The following is an 18550-nucleotide window of genomic DNA, read 5'->3' as shown; positions in this document are numbered from 1 at the left end:
TCTCCTGGGGCGCCTGTCCATCTTGATGTAGTAGTACGCGTCCTGAAGATCTGTTGAGCACATCCAATTGTCCTGATCCAGAAAAGGTAGAATGGACTGTAGTGTGACCATCCGAAACTTTGTTCTTTGTACAAACTTGTTTAGTCTGCTGAGATCCAGAACTGGTCTCCAGTCCCCTGTCTTTTTTGGTACCAAAAAGAACCTTGTGTAAGTTCTGGATCCATGCTGGTCTGCCGGGACTTCCTGGATGACTCTTTTTTCTAACAGTTTTGAAACTTCTATTACTGCTTGGTCCTTCAGATTGGGTGGAACATCTGGAAGGGATTTCCTTGACGGTAAGGGGGGTTTGATGGAAGGGAATTTTGCAACCTCTGGATATAATGGACCGTACCCATCTGTCTTGCATTAAATTTTGCCAGACCTTTGGGTACAGTGAAAGTCTTTCCTCGACTGCCTCCAGAGGTGACCAGCCGGGCAACCCTTCAGGGATGCTGAAAGGGCTTATCAGAGAAGGATTCTCTGTTGCCCTGGTTCTGCAGACCCCCCTCTGCCAAGAGGGAGGCATCTGTTGTTATTATTTCCCCCTCTGCTCCTGGAGGAAAAATCGCTATGTGTGTCAGGCAAGGCTCCCTGTGGTTTTCGGAACCACATTTTGTCACTCTTCTGACCTTTGGGGTATGGTCTAGAAGGACTGGAAAAACAGACTCCCACGACAGAGAGTCTTACCTTCTTGCTCACACCTAGTCAAAGTGTCTTTCACCTGTGGTCCAAAAAGAAAGGAACCATCAAAGGGGGTGTTGGTGAATGACACTCAAAAGGGTTCCGCAAAATTACACAGCCGCATCCATGCATGCCTCCTAAGGGCCACACCCGTACCTGCGGTTCTACTCGCACCATTGGCTGCACAGGAAATGAGCCTCATGGAGGAGTTAACTACGGAATTAAGCATCGCCAGTTGGGAAGCTACTTTAGCTTGAGCCCCCTCAGCTGATGGATCTTGAAGGGTATCTCCGAGCTCTTTAAGGAGATCCCTTTGAAGCCAGGTAAAATGACATAAGTAGTTCAGTGACCTCATAGAAAAGGTAGCTGAAGCAAACATTCATTTCCCGTATCTGTCCATGGTCCTAGACTCCTTGTTAGGAGGATGGACAGATGAAGAGGTCTCCGCTAACTCTTTTTTGGTGGCTGCTGCTACCACCATGGCATCAACAGGAACACCTTTGGTAAGGAACTGTTTATCTTGGGGTGCTGTGATGAATTTGCCAGGTCTCCTCAGAGTTGGTTCCACTGTATCCAGAGCTGACCAAGCCTTTCGAGCCACCACTGCCATAAGTGGATCGAAAGGCGGAGAAACCCAGGAGGTGGAAGGTCGGGAACCAAACGCATCCAGAAATACAGACTCATCCTCGGTAGGGGCTAGGGGATTCCAGTTCCCCCTCTGCTTAAGCATTTCTAGGATGTCCGAGAAGGAAACATCTTCAGAGGGGAATCTCTGGGACCCTTCCGAATCATCTAAGTCTGTATCAGAAGTGACAGACTCAGGGGAGTCAATGTGCTTCCTCTTGCACTTCTTCTTACGAGAGGGCACCTCTGAATTATTAGGGGAGGCCTCAGAAGAAGAAGAAACACCCAATGGGGTGCCCTGGAGTGCCAGTTCCTTACACTTGGGGTCTGGAGGAGGAGCAGTGGTTGTCACAGGCACTAAAGGGGACGGAGCCGATGGGGCCGATAGTGGAGCTGACTCAGTGGCCTTCACACTACTCATGACATCGAAGCCATCCCTGCCATGATGCAGAGAAAGCTCCAGTTCTGAAGAAATTGGAATCCTTCTCCGCACCGAGGGAGATGGCTCTGAGGCCAATGTAGGAGCCGAGCTCACCTGCACCGAAGCTCTGAGAGGGAGAACGGGGTTGGACAAGGGTCCAATGCCACTCGCCCCCTCAGAGCCGACGAGGGAACCCTGGCACCCAGATCCCTCAACAGAAGGCACCACCGAAGGGATCGGAGCCGACGTCGGAACCGAAGGAGATAGAGTTATCAGAGCCGACGGTTCCACTACTCAAACCCCAACGAACTCCGGCTCCAAACTCAATGGAGTCGGAGGAGGAACATCGATAGAGGTGGACGGAGCCAACACCTGTTGAGGAGGGCTGGACAACATCTTGGCAAGTGCCTGCGACTTTAGCAACCTAATGACCACTCTCTCCACATCGTGATTGGACAACCTAGAGAATTGAGAGGAGTGAGAGGATCGGTGACTGCGCTCGTTCTGACACAAGGGAGACTGAGGAGCCGAATGAACCAATTCCATTGAAGGGGACCTCAGCCTCTTGTGGCTCCACGAAGGCTCCGAAGTTTCTGATGGAGGTGATGGGGAGATAGTCTTATTGGTACCAGCCGGAACCGAAGTAGAAGGTAGAGTCTAAACCGAGGATGGCTCCGAACTTGGAGCCGACAGCTTGGTAGATTTACGGGATTTCACAGGCTGAGAGCTCTTGGCCGGTGAATCCTGGGGTTTTAAAAAACTCCTAAGAATAAGCTTATTCTTATGCTCCTGCAGGACTCTTGGACTAAAGGCATGGCAGATAGAACAAGAGTCCTGCAGGTGCACAGCACCTAAACAATAGACGCAAGAAGTGTGCCCATCTGTCAGAGACATTTTCTGACAGCATAAGTCACACTTCTTGAATCCAGACACTTTGGATTCCTTTGACATCCTGAAAGGAAACAACAAATACAACAGCTACCAAAGCAAAATACAGTCTATACAAAAAACACACTATACTACAAGACTATAGATAAAGGTTTTTTTTTTTTTTTTTTTTTATAATTAGGAAAGCCTCTAAATTAAATGGCTAGCCTATGAAGAAAGGTAGAAGAAAAGCCTCTAACTTAAACAACTAACCTGACAAGAAGAGGATAGGGGGGAGGGGTGGGGGAGAACTCTCTAAGTTAAATGAGTTCTACAAGGTAAAGAAGGGATACTACAAGTAAACACTAGCTATTACAAAAAAAAAACAAGACTAATCGTTAACAATAAAACACTGAAATATAGAATTCTATAGTAAGAAAGTTATACAAAAAACCTTTATATGAGCCTGAGCCAGACAAACTACACCTCGCAGCTGAAGAGGCAAACGAGATCTGGGTAGCTATCACTAGGCATCATGGGATAAGGGGTAACCTCGAGTCAGTAAACAGCTCTCAAGCTATAGAAGATGGCCAAGTCGGAGCCGAGGATTGGCTCCGATCCCAACCAGCAAGAACAAAGGCGAGATAGACAACTCAACATCAAATGGTTCCAGAAACAGCCAGATAAGGTTTTAAACCTTCAACAGATAAGTAACACATGTTGGCATGATAGAGTTCTATCCTAAAGTATCATATGTATCCCCACCTCTGGGAAAAACTTCCATTACATATCACATTGAGTAACTTCCTTGCCACCTTCAAGGTGGTCAGCCTCAAATCCCTTCATCTACATAGCTATGCCCACCTTGACGCTGGAAGAAACTTTTCAATATAGTTTACTGCCAGGCTTGCAATGGTCTACAGACTTACTGTACAGTACTTTCCTATGAAAGTCATCAATGATAAAAAAGCTATTTCTCCACTAAACTCATTACCCAATAAAATAACCCCAAATTGTTCTGGAACTCTGTTTCCTCTCTCCTAAATCCTGGTACTCAACACAACCTCTCCCCATCTCCTGACAAAGACCTTCAAGAAATTGCCCAAACTTTCAATTCTCATTTTATTGATACCATCCAAAGACTTGTTAATGATTTCTCTCTACAAACTAACAAAAGTATAATTGGTAACATAAATGACAATACACTCTCTAACCACTCTGCCTACATCAATTGAAATTCCAACAAAAATCCATCCACTCCTCTATTTACATTACAACCAGTATCCACCTCTCTAGTTCGTAAACTGCTCTCAAAACTAAAACCATGCTCCCTTTCTTCCGATGACCTCCCAGCTGAATACCTAAAACTTACAGCAGATTCCATAACTCTTTCAATTAGCATCCTCATTAACCGATCGATCTCTGAATCATATGTCCCACAACTATGAAAAACTCAATTATTACTCCCCTTCAAAAAGGTGATAACACCGGTGATCTATCTAACTACAGGCCCATCTCCATACTTTCATCTCTTTCTAAAATTCTAGAAAAGTGTATTCATTTTCAATTGGTAAAACATCTCACAGACAATAACCTACTCACACCCACCCAACATGGTTTTCGGCCAGCACACAGCACAGCAACAGCCTTACTGTCATTTACCAACACGGTATACAAAGCTCCTGATGCAGGCCTACTAACATCAGTGATCCTACTAGACCCATCAAAAGCTTTTGATACAGTGTCCCACTCAAAACTACTTTTACAACTTGAGACACTAAACTGCTCCCCACACACCGTATCCTGGTTTCATAACTATATGCACAACAGAAAACAATCTGTTAGATGGCAAAGTTAGCAATCCATTTACCTATTCAACAACACAGGTGTTCCCCAAGGGTCTTTTCTTGGGTCCTTCCTTTTTAACATATTTATTAATACTCTCCATAAAGTATCCCTGCAAAGTGCACTTATTCAATACGCGAATGATTCGACAATAATTACATCCTCTAACAACATCTCAAATCTCCTAAAGTTAACACAAAATGCATTTACTTCCATCGAATCCTGGCTTAACAAAGCTCAACTGCTACTTAATCCCAAAAAATCTAAACTTTTACTCTTCACAACCAAACTTCTAACTCTAGACTTTAAAATATTCTCTCAAAACAATACAAAAATTGAAATTGTAAAAACAGCCAAACTACTTGGCATCACAATTGATGACAAACTATCCTTTGAGAATCATATACTCAGCTCAATCAAAAAGACCCATTTTAAGCTTGGCAAACTCTATGGGCATAAACTCTATTCGGACAAGTCTACTAAGTTGAAACTAGCTAATAGTCTACTTCTACTCTCCCTCCTCTATGGTTGCCTCATTTTCACTAACCTATACACATCTCTCCTCAACAAACTGCAGTAGTGCTACTATAAAATAGCTAAGTTTGTCTCCAACATGCCAAATCTTACACATCATTGCCTGGCCATTAAATCTATAGACTGGTTTGAGTTCCCTCTTTACCTACATTACTCCCAACTTACCCTCACCCACAAACTACTAAATAATCCAAACTTCTACCCATTCCTTCAAACTATAATACAAACACACACCCCTACTCTGCATCTTACGTCCTCTAACAAACAACTCTTAACCATAACTAAACAAAACAAAAGAGCTGGACAATGTCTCTATTCCCATGCCATTGCCAAACTTTGGAATGCACTCCCTCTCTCTCTTACTCAACTAGACTCTTTAAAAACATTTAAATTTGCACTAAAAGAACACTATCTCAACACCCTTGTCTGTTCTTGTAGTCATATGTTTAAACCACCGTAAATGTTTTGGGCACTATACACTACAAATACTTTTACTAACTTAATATAGTTGCAGTTTACACTATATGTCTTCATATCCAGTCTCTCTTGCTTTCTTTATTTCTGTGGCTGAATAAACAAAATTTATTAAACAGTATTCTTACTTATGAGAATATACAAACAAAATTACTAAAAATTAACACACTGGGTTTATTTTCTTGTATTGTATACCTCTATAATATGTATTTGTCTTGTATTTCTACTTCAGTTTGTATTATGTAAAAGCCTTCTTGACTTTCAAAGTTAAGTTGATGTTATGTAAAAATTTCTGTGCTTGTATGGAGCTTTTCTCTCTGGGCCTCCACTGAAAATGCATAATTGGGCCCAGTGGACTTTTCTGGTCAACAAATGTCAATAAATAAATAAATAATTAGTAAATGGAATTTACAGCTCAGTATTGTTCATAGGTTCATAGGTAGGTACTAGGCTATTGGCCATAGGGCCTATATAAGCCTAGCCAAAAAGGTACCCTGGCTTTCGCCACCCAAGAAAGTTATTTTCCTGTGCCCCTGTTGAGCAGAGCCACAGAGGTGATCCCCGGGGTGAAGTTCCTATTTCCCATCCAATCATCAAGATTTTTCTTGAAGAGTGCTAATGAGGAGCTTTGTTTGATATAGATAGGTAGTTTGTTCCAGAGTATGGGAAGTCTCTGGGACAGAAATATATCCCTCCAGCATGTTCTGTTTATTGTGGTGACAAGGTTTAGGTCCCTAGAGCATGTAGCTCAGAGAGATTGGGATTTCTTTAAGTGGAGCATGTCCAACAGCTCTGGGTTTGACATAACTTTGTATGTTAGGCAGAGATCGCCTCTGAGTAGGCAATATGCGACAAAGTAAAGCTGAGGTTTTTTGAGATGGTCTCCATAGGGCATCTGTTTGAGGCCAGTAATCCTCTTTGTGAGGTATTTCTGCGGCCTTTCCAGTTGTTGTAGATGTCTTGTGAGGTACATACCAAAAGGGGTGTTATACTCTATAATAAGTCTAATGAATAATGAATAGAGGGGAACAATGACCTCTTTTTTCCTGGATGAGAAACCTTTTGTGATGAGGTGTGCCATGTAGAAGGATTTCCTGACTACTGTGGTGATGTGATTATCAAAGGAGAGACTACTGTCCACCTGTGTCCCAAGATCTCTTATCACATTTTCGGTGTGGTAGCTTATGGGTACAGAGTTTTTACCAACGGGGATTACAATGCACATTTTGGAATTGAGCTTGAAGGCATGGCTTTGCACCAGGCGTCTGTCTCAGTGAGGCCCTTTTGTAGCATGTCCACATTGTTAGGAGTTTCAATTATGGCTCCTAGTTTACAGTCATCTGTGAACTTCATTAGCCAAAGACTTTCTGTGTTAGCCTGTACTTCAAAAAAGTAGATACCAAACAGGAGAGGACCCAGGACTGAACCCTGTGGTACTCCACTTGTCACTGGTCTGAAGTCAGATTTGGAGTCTGCTACTTTCACAGTGTGGGTTCTGTCAGTGAGTCAGTTGGCAACCCATCTTGTGACATAGGGATTTATACCTAGTTTAGTGAGTTTATCTATAATTCCAGAGTGGGGGATGGAGTCAAAAGCTTTGGCGAGATCTAGATAGGCTGTGTGAACCACTTTACCCTCATCTACAGCTTTGGTGACTGCTTCAAAGAAGTCTATCAGGTTTAGGAGACATGATCTGCCTTTTACAAACCAAAACTGGTTGGGGTCCAGAGTTTGGAGATTACCAGTGTCTTTGTTTATAAGTTCCATGATGATACGTTCCATGGCCTTGCAGACCAGGCTCATTAGGATAATGGGGCAGTAGTTTCTGGTGTCCATGGTGGCTCCCCCTTTGTGGAGTGGGATAACCATCATTGTGCACCATTCAGTGGGCACAAAGCCTGGGGTGAGGCTATGACTGAACATGGTGCTTAGGTGGGGTGCCAGTTCATTCTGTAGTTCATGTAGAATGCAGCCTGGAATGTTGTCAGGTCCCATGGATGCTGTGTTCTTGGCTTTGGAGAGTGTGGTTTTACTTGTGCAGCCATGATTACAGGAACTGTGCATTCTTCCAGTATAGAGATGGGCCCTTTAGGGGGTGAAAGGGGGGTAAAGGTAGCACTGAATCTATCTGCCAGGATGTTGGCAATATCAGTTGGTTCTGTATATTTAGTGCCATTGTGCTGTAACTCAGAGCAGATCTGAGTGTTGCCATTGAGATTCTTGACATAGCTATAGAATGCTTTGTGGTTGTCTTTAGAATCAGTGGTGATTTTGTTTTTGTAACTAGCTTTGGAGGATTTTATGAGGGATCTCAGCTTCTTACTGAGGCTGACCAGGGAGTTCCTCCAATCATGGGATTATACTCTTTTCTGCAACAGTTTCTTTCTTCTGTTGTAGAGTTTGTTTATGGCAGGGGACCACCAGATTGGCTTCCTTTTTTTGGAGGATAGCATCTTGGTGCTGTTAGGGATAGCATGATCCATGGACTCGTGTAAGTGCTTATAAAGTGCATTTGTGTAGGATTCAGTAGTCGTACCTCTATTGTCCATCTACATGGGTGTCATGAAGTTTGCCACTTCTGTCTTAAGAAGCGTGAAGTTGGCTTTGGAGAAATTCTTTACGGTGGTTTCCCTAATGGGGGGTGCGGGCGGGATGTGGATGTCTAGGGTGATTAGCTTGTGGGTGGATCTGACCAATGAGGAATTGACCTCTGGTGTGGAACACCAGTCGCCCATGCTGGTAATGAACAGGTCTAGGATACTGCTGCCCCTGATGGGGGTGTGCATAAGTTGATCCAAGGCATTGGAATTTATGAATTCCAGAAAACATTGAGCAAAAGAGTTGGTACATGAGTAGTTTTCCCATTTAATGGTGGGGTAGTTGAAATCACCCATTATTAGGGTGTTGAGTTGTACCCTAATATTTTCCAGTGTATCAAGAAATGAGGAGTGGGAATCATGGGGCATGGTGGGGGATCTGTAGCAAGTTACAATTTGGATTGCGGTCTTGCCCAGAATTAGTTGCACTTGGATAATCTCGGATGCATTATGCTGAGCAACTAGCCTGGAGGTGTGGATATCCTTAATGAATATAGACACGTCTCCACCTTTAGTGTTTTGGTCCAGGTTAGGTGGCCGAAAGGTGTTGTATGAATTATAGCCTGGTAATGCAGGGGTGCTCTCTGGAGCCTTGAACCAGGTCTCTGTCACTGCACAGATGTCGATGTTCTCCATTTTAAGGAGTGCCTCGAGTGAATGCATTTTGAGGTTTGGACTTCTAGCATTGAGTAACATTATCGTCAGATTTTGCTTGCTTGTACCTGTTACGGTGGTGAATTTTTCATATGAACCTTGCCTAAAAAGGCACTATAGGGGTGGCAAGATCCTTAGCCAGTATCCGGAATACCAAGGGTGACAGGTGCAGGCCATCTCTGGCAAAGCATCATGGTCTGTCGATCATGTCATCCCAGGCAGATAGATACTGGATCCCCTTAGAATGACACCAGAAGCTTAGCCAATTGTTGAAGTCAATAATTTTGTCCTTGTACTGTGGTATCATTCTGAGTAATGGCAGGATGCTACTCAGGGCTAGGGTTATACCTGCCTGGATTACAGGATTGGAGAGTTCCTCCATGTCTCTTTTCATGTAGTCCAGGGAGGTATGTCTCAGGTCATTCACACCAACATGGATAATGACAGAGTCATATTTGTAATTGTTGAGGAGTGACCTGAGTGGGTGCATAATTTGGCGGATCCTGGCACCCGACAGGCAGCTGACAGTAAATTTCTTGTTTAGCCTGGTGAGTGGAACATCAGTGTGCCTGACTATAGAGTCACCTATGACTAGAGTGTTGGGTACATTGTTATGGGCTGTGGTTGAGTGGCACACTGACTTTGTGGTCTACGTGCCATTTGGGTTGTGTTGGGGGGGTGGAGGTTGCTTGCGTTTCTGCTTTGGAGGTCTCTGTTGCTTGAGCAGATTTTTATTGAGAGCCTCCATGAATGTAGGTGTGTGTTTTGTGTTTCTATGTGTCTGTTATGGTGGTGTAGGTTTTGAGGGACTATGTGATGAGTGTGATGTGGTGCAAGTGTTTACCGTCTCCTCTTGACTGTCTAGTCCAGTCTTGGGTGAAGACAGCTTTGCTTCCAGTTTGGCTATATAAGTGCATCTCTCACAGGTTGTAGTGTTGGGTGGTAGGAGGAGAGGGTTGTCTGTGTACATGAGGCAATTGCTGCATTGCCCCAAGATGCCCAGATTCATCAGGTAGACAGGAGAAAACATCGGGAGCTGACTCTTAGACATGCATGGATAGGTGCTTATTTACTAGGTACTAAAAACTGTTTTCCTCTAGACAAGTGAGGAAAGATGAGTGATGCAGTAATTTGTAGCTTATTTAGTGCTTACAACAAGTTCTGAACAAGTGCTGAACTCAAAGAAACAGATTTGAGTGCTAAAACTAAAAATCTGGCTAGTTCTAAGGGAAAATTTGAAGAGCAGACTTTATGGCGCAGGAATAGTTTAACCCTTGCTAAGCGGCGATGCATACAGTCTACTTTTTTTTAATATAACAGCAAATTAGCAAACTGATTTAAACAAATTAACCAATAAAAAGCTAAAAACTGAGCTCCGTTCCAGCAGCCTTCGATCACACAAGTTCTAACTGCACACTCCTGCCACTAGGGTGCAGGGGAACCTTCTCCAAAAAAAGATGGTCTGGAGTAGTGCTCAAGTTATACAACCAAAGCTAGATTAATCAAGTCTGAATTTAGTCTATGCTACAGCAAACAAGGAGTACCAATTTCAGAAAGAAACAGTTCAAATAAGCAGGCACAATAAGCCTTTAACCAGAAACTCCCAGCTCAGAAAGGTAGAATCTACCCTCTCCTCCCACAAGAGTGCAGACCACACCTTCTTAATGTAAAATAACTGGCCCAAAGCCCAAGTGCTTAAACAAGAACTAATAGACTTTTAGAATAACAGACACTAAGCCTTTAATCAGCAACTCCCAACTTAAAACTCTTACAACTCCCAACTGTTGGAAACGCCTGGTGTTATGGCTGGTGTGTGATTCTCAAACAATCTGGAAATATATCGCTAATTGATAAGTATACTTCTTGGCATTTTAACCTTTCAAATTTCTGCATTGTCTTAATTTTTCTGACTGAATCATTTTATATATTTTCTGGCATTGTTTTCTGTTTCTCATCTGTCCTGAAACTGCTCCCCCCCATTCCTGTGGTGAAGTTTATAAAACTGGTCTAACAGCTTTTGTGTTATCTGATTGCTTCAAGGTTTGCTGATTTAAAAATCATTTCTGTTTGTAAATTCCTGCATACACTGTTGGAAACACCTGGTGTTCTGGCTGGTGTGTGATTCTCAAACAATCTGGAAATATATCGCTGATTGATAAGTATATTTCTTGGCATTTTAACCTTTCAGAGTTCTGCATTGTCTTAATTTTGCCTGACTGAATTATTTTATATATTTTTCTGGCATTGTTTTCTGTTTCTCATTTGTCCTGAAACTGGTCCCCCCACCCTATTCTTGTGGTGTTGTTATAGTTGGTGGCTTTGCAGTTGCCCGCACCTACTGTAAATTTGATCTGGGACACCCCTCCCAGTTTGGTGTTCACTCTACTTAATACAGAGAGAACATTTGAGAAGGCCAACCACTTTGGTTCTTAAACTTGAATTTTTCTTCTGTGCCTTATTCCTCTCTCCTTGCACTTTACTAAAAAAAACAGTACTTTATTTTGCTTTTGTATCTTCTTAAAAGTACTCAATTGTATTTATTTTGCTCCATTTATTATTGCTTGGTAGTAGCCTGATTAAATTGTAACTGTTATTCTAAGCCTTTTGGTTTAAGCACTTGGGCTCCAGACCAGTTGTTTTACATTAAGAACTGTTGTGGCAGGACAGGTAGCATACATCCTTCTAAGTTGGGAATTACTGATTGAAGGCTCAGTGTCTGCTATTCTAAAAGTATATTAGTTCTGGTTAAAGCACTTGGGCTTCAGGCCAGTTATTTTTCACTAAGAAGGTTTGTGGTCTGCACTCTTGTGGGAGGAGAGGCTAGATTCTGCCCTTCTGAGCTGGAAATTTCTGGTCAAAGGCTTATTGTACCTGCTTATTTGAACTGTTTCTTTCTGAAATTGTTGCACCTTGTTTACCATGGCATAGACTAGATTCAGACACCCTGAATCTAGCTTGGTTTGTATAACTTGAGCACTAATCCAGGTCATCTTTTTTGGAGAAGGTCCCCCTGCATCCTAGTGGCAGGAGTGTGCAGTTAGAACTTGTCTGATTGAAGACTGCTGGAACAGGGCTCAGTTTTGAGCTTTTTACTGGTTAATTGGGTAATTTGTTTAAATCAGTTTGCTCATTCTCTACTGTTATATAAAAATTGCACTTTATTCATCTGATGTTACTGTATTTGTGTTTCTTCCTACTTTATTACTTTATTTTGCTTTTCCTGCTTGTTCTTAAAAGTACTTAATTGCATTTATTCTGCTGCATTTATTACTGCTTGTTAATAGCCTGATTAAATTGTAACTGTTATTCTAAGGCTTTGTTTGAAGCACTAGGGCTTCAGACCAGTTGTTTTACATTAAGAATGTTTGTGGTCTGCACTGTTGTGGCAGGACAGGTAGCTTACATCCTTCTAAGTTGGGAGTTGCTGATTGAAGGCTTAGTGTCTGTTATTCTAAAAGTGCATTAGTTCTGGGTTAAGCACTTGGGCTTCAGGCCAGTTATTTTACATTAAGTGTCTGAATTATTTCCTCAGAAACCCAGTCCATAAAATCTGAGTTGCAATAAAACTTCTCAACCCATTCCATTTACCAGAGTTCTTGATCATACAAAACTTCCCAACACATTTATTGGAAAGAGATAGTCCCCTAACCCCTACTATTATATTTTTAAGTAACTGGCACAAATATAAGGGTATGGTAACAGCTTCAGAATTGTTCTTCACTGTCTTTGTAGCTAAAAAACTGTATACTTGATGGAGAGTCCACAACAAATTAGCCATCAGACTTAGTCTTCAAAAATAGTTACATTACCTGGGTTCCTATCAGTTCATCAAAACTTCAGCAGTTTGATCACCATATGTTCGAACTGTGAAGTTCAAAAACTGATTATCGTGAAGCCGCGGAACACCAAATTCTTTCCCAGGGAAAGAATTTGGTGGGCCATTTCTGTGGCTTTGTGATTTTCAGCACTGTGGTGGAAAGTTACGGGTCTGGTTCAGGTAAGTGTGCGATTGTACGGACGTTAGGATTAGGGCATGGGTTAGGTGGGTTAGGGTTAGGGTGTGGGTGAGGTGGGTGTGCGATAGTGACAGACTTTAGGGTTAGAGTGGGATAGGTGAGTTAGGGTTAGGGCACAGGTGAGTTGGGTGTGCGATAGTGACAGACTTTAGAGTTAGGGCAGGATAGGTGAGTTAGGGTTAGGGTGCGGGTCAGGTGAATGTGCGATAGTGACGGATCTTAGGGTTAGGGTTTGGGTTAAGGTAAGTGGATAGATAGTAGTGAATGTACAGTTTAGTGTAGGGTTAGATGTAGGATTTTAAGTGTATGTGTGTGGATTGCTGTTTTTTTGGTGTGCTTGTGCTGTGTGTGTGTTTCTTGGAACAGCGATTTTTTTTTCCCTGGGAAAAAAATTGCTGTTCTAAGCCTTCGATGGTTTTGCACTTCGAGGTTACAAGTTCGAACATATGGTGTTGGAACTTCTGCCATTTCATCGAAGTGATACAGTCCCACATTACCCTACTATCATTAATGCAAATCAAGTTAAAAGAAATACTTCAGCACTGCTGTTTTTGTTTTATGAATACATAATATAATATTCTAAAAGAAATTAATTTAGTTACAAAAACACCATACAAATGCACAGTTTTGCCAATAAAAATCTTTTCAGTCTAAAGAACAACTTGTTTTTCTTAGGTGAACACTTACCTGAAGGGCTCTGCTGTCCACCATTTGGGAATAAGAGTATCCAACACTTCAGGTGCCAAGGACTCCCCATCTGTAAGGTAACTTTTGACCATCTCCTCTTCTTCTGTGAATGTGACTTCTTCCTGTGCATGATCAATGAGCATAATCATGATATAAAAGAAAGGAAGAATGCAATAAAAAAAAAGAAGTTATGTCTTACCATAATGTTCCATCTGTATTGTTGATCCTCGTTCAGTCATTACGCATGGGTATCGGTTCCGAGCTCGGAACCGAGCCGGCCATTTTCCAAGCTCGCGTCAGCTTCAAACTCTCAAGCTAAACTCTTACCCACAATCCCCCTCTCCCTGTTAACTCAGATTGAGTTTGCAAGTCAAAGAAGGTAGAGGCTACCTCTGGTCAAATAACCTAAGAGAACCGGATGGTGAGATCCAATAGAAACCACAGGAGGGGGAATGAGGGAGGGTCGTAATGACTGAACGAGGATCAACAATACAGATGGAATGTTATGGTAAGGCATAACTTCTTTATCTGATATTGTTAATCCTCGTTCATTCCTTACGCATGGGACAGAGTCCCCAGCTACCTCTATTCCTGGGAGGCTCTCATGGAAGGACATTCCTGAACACCATAGAACCGAAAGATGCTCTTCCCCTGGAGGCCAAATTCAGTGTGTAATGATTGATGAAGGTATGAGGAGTAGCCCAAGTTGCAGCTGCACAGATGTCATGTAAAGAAGCTCTGACATGGAAGGCAGCAGAAGTTGCCACCGACCTTGTTGAATGAGCTTTCATGGTAGTAGGCAACGAGATATTACATTGTGTATAAATAAAGGTCACACAGTCCTTCAACCATCTAACTAATGTGCCCTTAGCAACAGCAGATCCTAATCTAGGTCCATAAAAGGACAAAAATAACTGGTCAGATTTAAGAAAAGGTTTAGTCCTGTTTAAGTAAAAATGGATTTGCCTGTGTATATCTAGGGTATGTAGGCAATACTCTCCTCTGTTTGAATGATTGGGAAAGAAAACTGGCAATTCAGTAGCTTGATTAATGGACATTTCAGAGATCACTTTAGGCAGAAATGAAGGATTAGTCCTCAGAGACACTCTATCTCTATGAAAAATCAAGTATGGACTCTTGATACATAAGGCTTGAAGTTCAGAAATACGTCTGGCAGAAGTAATAGCGACCAGAAACAAGGTTTTCCATGACAAATACTTGAGGTCGCAAGAAGAGGCTGGTTCAAAAGGTGACATTGTCAGAGCTTCTAGAACTAATGATAAATACCATGGTTGACTAGGTTCTCTAAAACGTGTCTTCAGATGATTCACACCTTTTATGAAGGTCTTGCACAATTTATGAGACATAAGAGAGGAATCTTGGACACCCTCATGAAAATTAGAAATTGAGCCAAATGAATTCTAATGGTAGAGGCCGATAGACCCGATTGAAACAGGTCGGCCAGATAGTCTAGTATTATCGACACTGGTGCTGAAAAGGGGTCTACTTGTTTATCTTTCAGCCAACAGGTAAATCTTTTCCACTTGCTCAGATAAGTAATTCTAGTGGAAGACTTATGAGAAGCAATGAGAATATCACGTACTGGTAAAGAAAGACCATTCTGCCTGGCAATCAAGGGAATTGGAGTAGCCAAGCCTTGAGCTTCAGGCTGTTCAAGTTGGGATGAATTAGGTTCTGTGGGTGTGATGGAGAATCCATGGTCGATCTAGTAGGTAAGGCCAAAGTAAGGGGAACCAAATTTGTCGAGGTCAATATGGTGCTATGAGGATCACCTTGCTCTTCAACCAACGGACTTTCTTCAGAAACTGGGGAATGAGGGGAAAGGGTGGAAATGCGTAAAGAAGACCCGAGGGCCAGTCATGGACTAGAGCATCCCTGGGTGACTGTCCCGGAGGGGGAATCAGGGTGAAGTAGTTGCTGCATTTGTAGTTGGTCGGGGATGCAAAGAGGTCGCAGCAAGGATGGCCCCAGCGGTGGAAGATCGCCGCTATCAAGGGATTCAGGGACCAGTTGTGAGGTTGAAGAATGCACCTGCTGAGTCTGTCTGCTATCACGTTGGAACTCCTGGGAATGTGCGTTGCTAGAAGAAAACAGTTGGAAGCCATTGCCCATTGCCATATCCTCATGGTCTCTCAACAAAGGGGGTAAGATTTGGTTCCACCTTGCTTGTTGATGTACCAGACCACCGCCATGTTGTCTGATTGAATCGCAATTGTCCCAGACGGCAGCAGGGGATGGAATGCTTGCAACGCCAGAAGCACCGCCCTCAGCTCTAGAACATTTATATGCAGATGGGCCTCCAGTTCGGACCGAGTGCCTTGGACTGTCTGTCACTGACATAGGCCCCCCCACCCCATCAGGGAGGCGTCCGTGGTCACTGTGGCCTTGGGTTGCTGGGGGGTGAAGGGGCGAGACCATTGTGATAGATTGTGTGTCATCCACCAATTAAAATCTTGTTTGCACCTGTGGGTTACTCGAATCATGGCTGAAAGAGGATGCTGGAAAGGATACCATTGGGTGAGTAGTAGCCATTGTAGAAGCCTCATGTGAAACCTGGCCAGGGGAACAATGGTGATGGAGGCTGGCATGGAACCAACAGCTGTAGGACTGAGTGAGCCATGGATTTTTCCTTTGAAAGGATTGGAATTAGTTGTTGCTTTATCCTTAGAATTCTGTGCTCTGGAATAGCAGCTCTGCAGTTTTTTGTGTCCAAGATAACCCCTATGAATTCTGTCAACTGAGATGGGGTGAGATTGGATTTCTGCCAGTTTATGGTTATGCCTAGCCTTTGAGCAGTGAGGAGAAAGTATGCCAGGGCTTTTTCCTGTAGATGTCTGGTGGGGGCGGAAATGAGCCAGTCGTCTAGGTATGGAAACACCTGGAATCCTTGAAGTCGCAAGTGAGCTGTGACAACTGCCATGCACTTTGTGAAAACTCTGGGGGCTGTAGAGAGTCCGAAGGGCAGTATTCTGAACTGGTAGTGACTGGCTCCCGTACAGAAGCGCAGAAATCTTCTTGATGGTCTGTCCACCTTTATGTGGTAGTACACATCTTGAAGATCTATAGAGCACATCCAATCGTCTTTTTCCAAAAGCGGGAGGATAGACTGTATTGTGACCATCCGGAATTTTTGTACTCTCACAAACTTGTTCAATACACTGAGATCCAAAATTGGTCTCCAGTCCATGGTTTTCTTTGGCACCAAAAATAGTCAAGTAGAATCCGGATCCTATCTGGTCTGAAGGGACTATTTGGATGACTCTCTTTCTTAGCAGCTTTTCTATCTCTAGTGCTGCTTCTTCCCTTTGACTGGGTGGAACATCAGGAAGATTTTTTGAAGGGACAGGACAAAGATCGAAGGGGATATGATAACCTCTGGTTATAATCCATTTTTACCCAGGAATCGGTGGTGATGGTTAGCCAGGCAGAATGGTACAAGGAGAAACATCCCCCAACCACCTCCAGAGGAAAGGAGTTGGGTCGTTCTTCAGGAGTGCTGGTAGGATTGACCAGGGAAAGAATCCCTGGAACCCTGGTTATGCAGACCCCTTCTGCCCTGAAAGGAGCGTCTTCCCTGTGAGTTTCCCCCTCTGCCTCTGGGGGAGAACTCGGCCTGCGTGTCACAGAAATGACCCTGAGATTTCTTGAACCATATCTTTCCACTCTTTTGGTTTCAGGATAAAGCACGTTGAGGGGAAGAATAATGGACACCTATGGCAGAAAGGGTCTTACCGTCCTGTTTACATCTGGCCAGTGTGCTTTTAACTTTGGGCCCAAACAACGAGGAGGCCTCAATGGGGGCATTAAGAAAAGAAGACTTAAAGGGTTCTGCGAAGTTACACAAGTGCATCCAGGCATGTCATCTCAAGACTGCAGCTGAACCCGCTGCTCTAGCTGCTCCTTCTGATGTGTGAGATATTAGTCACATAGAGGAGTTAGATATAGATTCAATGGTGGCCAGCTAGGAGGCCACTTTGTCACGGATCTCATCAGACACAGCACCAGCCAAGGTTTCAGAGAGCTCAGAAACCAGATCTCTTTGAAGCCTGGTAAAATGTGCCGTATAATTCAGGGACCTGATAGCAAAGGTCACTGAAGCAAAGGTGCACTTCCCTATCCTGTCCAGGGCCCGGGACTCTTTGTTAGGCAGATGGACAGTCTGGCTTTCTTCTTCTGCCAGATCCTTTTTTGTTGCGGCTGCCACCACCAAAGCATACATAGGAAGACCGTTGGAACAATGGGGATCCAAAGCAGGAGGGGACAAGATCTTATCTGGCCTCTGGGGAATAGCTTCTACGGTATCAGGAGACTACCAAGCATGCTGCACGATGAGCCGGACAAGTTCATCGGCAGGTGGAGTAACCCAGGAGGTAGGGGGCTGGGTGCGAAAGGCCTGCAGGAATACAGATTCCTCAGAGGTCAGATTAGAGGACTGCCAGTCACCTCTCTGTTTCAGGATTTCAAGGATATCACCAAAGGATACCTCAGAGGGTGACCGAGGAGATCCTTCCCCCTCATCAAAATCTGTGCCTTCGGTGAGGGACTCCTCTGTGGAGTCCATGTGCTTCCTCTTACACAAAGTTTTCTGGTGGACCTCCTCAGCGAGAGAAGCTGGAGAAGACAGCGGAAAAGGGGATTCTTGAGGAAATATGTCCTGTGGCCCTTGCACCCGGTGTCCACTAGATGCGACTTGTGAAACCAGTGTATGAGAGGAGGGAGGAGGTATAGACAGTCCGGTATCACCAGCAGCAGCGAAAGCCTTTTCCATCAGTTGGAAGGATGGTCCACCTGAAGAGGAGTGTATGTCTAGGACAGGGGTCACCCCTCCCCTAAGTGGCTCAGCCTGCCGACCCGGAGTCTGTGGATGGCTGTGGAGCAGCAAGCTATGCATATCACAGCTGACATCCTGGGTCATAGCAAAACTTTCTTGCCACAAAGGTAACTGCGGTTCCTTAGTGAGATCCATAAAGGGAACCACAGAAGGGGAAGACTGTGCTATATCCATGGACTTCAAAGGCAATGAAGGAGGAGAATAAGAAGGGGTCTTTGGAGATGGGTAATCACCTCCCAAGGAAGGATAGTTCCTGAGG

General features: G+C 43.7%; 1 protein-coding gene across 1 annotated transcript in view; it reads right to left on the bottom strand.

The window, feature by feature from the left end:
• The window catches only part of AK9 (adenylate kinase 9), a 2653312-nt gene that overhangs the window by 966738 nt on the left and 1668024 nt on the right, over positions 1-18550 (bottom strand). Inside the window, exon 26 of the mRNA XM_044066804.1 lies at positions 13440-13561. Coding sequence (XP_043922739.1) covers positions 13440-13561 — 122 coding nt within the window. The remainder of the gene's footprint in view (positions 1-13439; positions 13562-18550) is intronic.

Source organism: Protopterus annectens, chromosome 1.part0 (genome assembly GCF_019279795.1).
Source record: "Protopterus annectens isolate FY-2018-M chromosome 1.part0, PAN1.0, whole genome shotgun sequence".
In the NCBI taxonomy this organism is placed as follows: domain Eukaryota; kingdom Metazoa; phylum Chordata; order Ceratodontiformes; family Protopteridae; genus Protopterus; species Protopterus annectens.
This window is presented reverse-complemented; position numbering and strand designations above follow the sequence as displayed.